This window comes from Neoarius graeffei, chromosome 9 (assembly GCF_027579695.1).
Source record: "Neoarius graeffei isolate fNeoGra1 chromosome 9, fNeoGra1.pri, whole genome shotgun sequence".
Lineage (NCBI taxonomy): Eukaryota > Metazoa > Chordata > Actinopteri > Siluriformes > Ariidae > Neoarius > Neoarius graeffei.
In genome coordinates this window covers 40,562,486-40,568,494 of record NC_083577.1, presented here as the reverse complement: position 1 = coordinate 40,568,494, position 6,009 = coordinate 40,562,486, and the positions used below count along the sequence as shown (strand labels likewise).

The following is a 6,009-nucleotide window of genomic DNA, read 5'->3' as shown; positions in this document are numbered from 1 at the left end:
TGAATTCTGAATTATACCAGCGAATTCTAAAGGAAAATGTCAGGACATCTGTCCATAAACTGAATCTCAAGAGAAGGTGGGTCATTCAGCAAGACAACGACCCTAAGCACACAAGTCGTTCTACCAAAGAATGGTTAAAGAAGAATAAAGTTAATGTTTTGGAATGGCCAAGTCAAAGTCCTGACCTTAATCCAATTGAAATGTTGTGGAAGGACCTGAAGCGAGCAGTTCATGTGAGGAAACCCACCAACATCCCAGAGTTGAAGCTGTTCTGTATGGAGGAATGGGCTAAAATTCCTCCAAGCCAGTGTGCAGGATTGATCAACAGTTACCGGAAACGTTTAGTTGCAGTTATTGTTTAACTGGGTTCTCTTTATCTACTTTTAGGAGTTGTGTGAAAATCTGATGATGTTTTAGGTCATATTTATGCAGAAATATAGAAAATTCTAAAGGGTTCACAGACTTTCAAACACCACTGTATGACCTCACTTCCTGTTTGTTGGCTTTGCCATAATTTTTGATTAACTGTAATGGATAACTGCTTTTGTCTTTGCCTAGGGATCTCCCATGAAACAACTCCACATAACAATTACTTTTTTAAGGTAAGCACATTAACATTTATTCAGCAAAATGCTTTAACATTTATTTGCCACCCCCAGTGGTCATATGTCTCAAGTTTTTCTTCGTGTCTTCAGGAAGGTTTACAGTCTGTGGACCAAGTTTGGTTTCGACAGATAAAATAGCTTCTGGGATATGACCTCGTTTCTTGTTTGGTGGCTTTGACACTTATTTCGTTTGGCTGTAATAGACAAACGGTTTCATCCAAAAGATAACTTTTGTCAAGCTTGGTCTGAAGATCACCTGTAGCAAATGTGGTGAAAACTGGACAAAACATGTGGCCTCACTTCATGCGGTGCGTTAAATCTGGCTTGAGCCATGTGGTTTAAAGTGCTGATGACACGAACATGACTCTATGCAATTTCTTAAATAAACTATACAACATGGCAAACATGTTAGATTTCTGTTATAATTACATGAAAAGAAGCTGTTGTTACGCAAATATCCAACTTTTAATTGCACAGCGCAAGAAAACTGGGTCCGTGGCTCGCGGCCATGTTGTGACGTCAGCGGAAGAACACGCTGCGGTTCACTGGCTGTTCTACTCTTGTTCTACTCAATGGAAAGGCGCATGAAAACGCCGGTGAACTCTCTAGTGCTAGCTCTTCCTCTTCTGGGAGTCTAGAATTGTGTTGATCTCTTCCGAATAGAATCTATGATAGCCTACCCTCTTTACCCTTTGCCTCTCGTTGCTAGGCGGCAGTTACATGAAAGCCGCAAGCTTTCACAAGCAAATACATGACTGATATCACGCCGACTTTATGATTACATTTATGATTATCATGTAGAATCTATAGCTCTACGTACCTTTATCTTATGTCGTTTCACAACACATGTTCTGACAGGAGGACTGTCTTTGGATCCGGCATAGCTACTAGTAGACCCCCTCCGGAATACTGGCAGTGTTGCCAGATTGGGATTTTTACCGCCCAGTTGAGCGGTTTCAAGTGCATTTTGGTGGGTTTTGAACATATTTTGGACTGGAAAACTTCAGCAGTATCTGGCAACAGATACTGCTGACGTTTTCCAGCCCAAAATATGGCAACAGATACTGCTGACGTTTTCCAGCCCAAAATATGGCAACAGATACTGCTGACGTTTTCCAGCCCAAAATATGTTCAAAACCCACCAAAATGCACTTGAAACCGCTCAACTGGGCGGGAAAAATCCCAATCTAGCAACACTGTGTAGGCACTGCTGATGGTAGTAACACATGTTTGTGCTGAACTGAACACCCAAGAGATTCCTTTAAGCTGGGAAGGGTGTCAAAACAATCCAAATCGAAGTGTTCAGAGCACAGGACGGATGTTGGTGAGGGCTCCCACTTGTCACGAGTGCGCCTGACTTGCTTCACCCACTTCGCATGCAGCTCGGGATCTCTGGGAAACTTGAATAAACTTACCCCATCCTTGTGGGTTTTGGAGCAAAAGCCGGCAACACAACGCGAAGGCATAATAACACACACACATATATATATATATATATATATATATATATATATATATATATATATATATATATATAAAATACTAATAATGACAAACTGAACACCTGTCGCATCAACAATAAACTGGTAAGTTAGGAGGAAGGTTCTTTCGCTGACGTCATATAGCTCCTCCTTCGTCTCCTGGGTTCTGCAGCCCCGTCAAATTTGCCCAAATAGCCGCGTTTTTTATCATAACTTGTAAAATAGGCGCCTTCGTGAATTAATATATGGATCATCGGGAATTACTTTTTATGTTATAAAACATCGCCAAAGATGTCAAAAACGTGTCATCAGCACTTTAAGTTACATGTATAAACGCACCTCCAAGTTTGACCTGTTGGTGGCAATGGAGTACTCAAAATGCAAACATGAAAACTGGTGAAAAGAATCAGGGGACTGTCCACAGTGTGCCATCATTCAAAACTCATACAGTTCTATGTGTTACCATAAACATCCTTGCAAGAAGAAGAAGAAGAAAATGATGATTAATAAGAAAAGGTAGAAACACAATATGTACCTATGCGGCTTCTCTGCTTGGCCCCAAGTATAAGAATAAGCATAGATTGCTTATGATTTTCCCCTGATTCATTTTCGACCTGACTCATTTCTGTCTGTGTGACTGAGATAGAGTCTGAGTGTGCAAACATTACAAAGGATTGTGGCTTTTTTCCTGTTTTTGACCGTTATGCCCAAGCCCACTACCCGTACATCTTTGTATCAGACTTGAAGCTGCATTTTGCATTACTTTATTAAGTATAAACCTTTTTGTATAGCAATAATTTTAACAACTATTATCATAAATATATAATAAATCGAAACAACTTATTAGGAGATTTTATTTTCTTTATTTTACTTTATAACATCATTATCCATGTAAGAGAAGAGAAGAAACATATTTCATACACATGTTCAATGTCTATTTTATTAGATTGGGATTACTTCCATTGTGTTCATTCTCTAGCCTATTACTTGTTTAATCCAAGGAAGAAAGTAGGAGATCTTCGTATATACCTCTGGGTACTCGCGATTTAAGCAGTTACCATCGTAGGTATATGCGGCTAATCCATGTGGTACATTTCCACAAATAAGAGGACTCCCTGAATCACCCTGTAGAGAGAACAAGAGAATAAAAATACACAATTATTTGTGCTTTGACACAAGGGGTCTATAAAAAGCAAAGTGGGGAAAAAAGTGATGCATTACTGATGAATGAATTAAATTTTATATCTTAGAAATTGTAGTGGTATGAGAGAAATAAAACAGGTTGGACATGCTATTATAGGAAAATAATCCTATATAATCCTAAATAATAACTCTAAAAGGCCAAGTTTGGGGCGGCACGGTGGTGTAGTGGTTAGCGCTGTTGCCTCACAGCAAGAAGGTCTGGGTTCGTGGCCGGCGAGGGCCTTTCTGTGCGGAGTTTGCATGTTCTCCCCGTGTCCGCCTGGGTTTCCTCCGGGTGCTCCGGTTTCCCCCACAGTCCAAAGACATGCAGGTTAGGTTAACTGGTGACTCTAAATTGACCGTAGGTGTGAATGGTTGTCTGTGTCTATGTGTCAGCCCTGTGATGACCTGGCGACTTGTCCAGGGTGTACCCCGCCTTTTGCCTGTAGTCAGCTGGGATAGGCTCCAGCTTGCCTGCGACCCTGTAGAACAGGATAAAGCGGCTAGAGATAATGAGATGAGATGAGGCCAAGTTTGATCTTACCAGATTTTATACCACAGCACCACTGTTGAATACTTAAATCTAATGTTGTTAATTTTCTAAAACAGCACAGCTCTGACAGTAGTGCCAACTGTACTGAAGGCAAATCACGGGTTTATTTTAATGCACTCATGCCAATACCTTACTGTTTCAGTAGTAAATGCTAATTCACTTGAATACATAATATAAGATTAATAACAGATTTTTTTCAGGACTATTTATAGCGGTTATAAAGGAAGTAATGAATTGATTTGATGACATACCACAATATTAAATTAAACTATAAATGGATAAAATATGAGTTGTTGAGTTTTTCTTTAATGAAAAAAAATGTTGGCAAGTCACTGTGGTAGAAGAGCACTGTGCGACGAAAACACCTTGGGTACTGATGTTATTGGAAAATGGTCAACTTTGAGGTCCTAATGACACCACATCACACCACTGTGCCATGGATTATTTTACTTTAATAGCACAACCCTTTTTTTTTCTTTACTTGAACAACTTTTTATTTGTATATTTGTCTTTACTGAATATTATGTTGCAGTACCTGACAAAAAGCTTTTTTTCCATCAGAAACCGTGCAGATCATGCTGTCTGTGTCAAAATAGACCTGCCAAAGATCCTTGCACAGAGAATTATTCTGTACTGTGAGTGTGACCTCTCGTAGGACACTTGATTCAGCGCTGTTCTGAGATGTCATGCCCCAACCAGCTATTGAACACTTTTGACGAGCTGGAATGTTCTCATTCTTCTTCGGTAGAGCAATAACCTTTACAGCATTGTTCGGCTTGGCTGCAGTCTTCAGCTGTAACAGATTAGTTAGGCAGTGTTTGAGTTGAGAGCTGGATGCATGAAATGAACAGAAGCAAAAGTTATGAAAGTAGCACAATGTACCTTCAGTAGCATGATATCATTTTGCGGTTGTTTCTTCTTGTAACAGGGATGCTTTATGCATTTCTTCACGTGGATTCTCTGCTGCTTGGACTCCTTTTGTTTGATGTTGTGAGCTCCCAGTACCACTTCCAGCTTGTCTTTTCCAGAGCATTCAATGTTGCTAGTGTACATCAGATTTTACTATATTATGTGACTACACACTGAAAATGCTAATATAGTCTTAATACTTGTACAAAAGCACAAAAACATACTCTACACAGTGGGCTGCAGTCAGCACGTAATCTTTTTTGATAAGCATACCACCACACACGTGCGCACTGTTAATCTGAACAGACACCATGTAGGGTTGGGAGTGTGGTTTTGCTTCATTTCCTCCAATAATACCACTCTCCACTGCCCCTGAGAAAACAAACAATATTGTTATAGAGCTATAACATTATAGGACATAATGTTGAGAATACTGTAATGTTTCGATCACAGTTTTAAACCATAAAAAACAACAATTCTTTTGTAAATTGCAATTATCAGCTTTACATATCTCATACAGAATACATTACCACACAAAGGGAGGACAGAAAGTACAAGGAGAGAGATGCTGAAGAACATGTCTGTAGTACACCACACTGACGGAACTGTGCAACATGATTTTTTTTTTCTCTTATATTTCAACAACCTTTCAATCAGAGCCCCTCCTCTTTAAGGGCTTTGAACTTACATACACTTTTCTCATTGCATGGTGCACAGTGCATGCACAGTGGGCACTCCCACAGAACTTAAGGTGCATTCTTTTTCAGAGAGAAAATAACTTGAAATTGAAAGAAGTGGTGGCGATATCTTGAAGAACACAGTTACAGATCATATTGAAATTTAGCTTTAACCTTCCAAAGACTGGGCCAAACTGGAATGGATTTCTCAAAATGTTTGTCATCTTATTTATCAGAATGTTCTTTAATTAGCGAGCTTTTCCCCAAAGCCTACCTAACTAACATAATACCTAACTTAATGCTGAGAACTTCCTGATTTGGTGCTTGCTTGCTGATTGATTGATTTGACTTCACCAATCAAATTGTCTGATTAATCATTTAAAATGAAATATATCATGGAAGGTGTATGATGGTGTTCATGTGGTGAAGATTATGCAAACAATCATGTTTCTAAATCAAAGACATCTTTGAAATGACCACATCATCTCCAAACTTGAGATGTTTGTCTTAATGCTGGCCTCCATTGTGACGGCGGTCCCAGGAGACTGCTGCCTAAGCAGAGCATCGCTCTTCGCACAACCGCACCTGTAGTGCTGAAACGA

At 39.5% G+C, this 6,009-nt stretch overlaps 1 protein-coding gene across 1 annotated transcript; it reads right to left on the bottom strand.

Moving 5' to 3' along the window:
* Positions 1–2,926: 2,926 nt before the first annotated feature.
* On the bottom strand, positions 2,927–5,327 carry LOC132891221 (granzyme B-like). Its single transcript, XM_060928694.1, has 5 exons — positions 5,261–5,327; positions 4,955–5,102; positions 4,704–4,863; positions 4,357–4,614; positions 2,927–3,211 (listed from the first exon to the last, which is right to left on the bottom strand). Exons 1-5 carry the CDS (start codon positions 5,307–5,309, stop codon positions 3,062–3,064), a joined length of 765 nt encoding a protein of 254 aa, XP_060784677.1. The 5' UTR covers positions 5,310–5,327; the 3' UTR covers positions 2,927–3,061.
* Positions 5,328–6,009: the final 682 nt, after the last annotated feature.

Excerpts from the sequence above, each read along its gene's own strand:
- LOC132891221 (XM_060928694.1), bottom strand. The coding sequence starts at position 5,309 with ATGTTCTTCAGCATCTCTCTCCTTGTACTTTCTGTCCTCCCTTTGTGT. Across the intron at positions 4,864-4,954 it reads ACTGCAGCCCACTGTGTAGA|CAACATTGAATGCTCTGGAA; the intron begins GTATGTTTTTGT and ends GATGTACACTAG. Across the intron at positions 4,615-4,703 it reads ATGATATCATGCTACTGAAG|CTGAAGACTGCAGCCAAGCC; the intron begins GTACATTGTGCT and ends AATCTGTTACAG.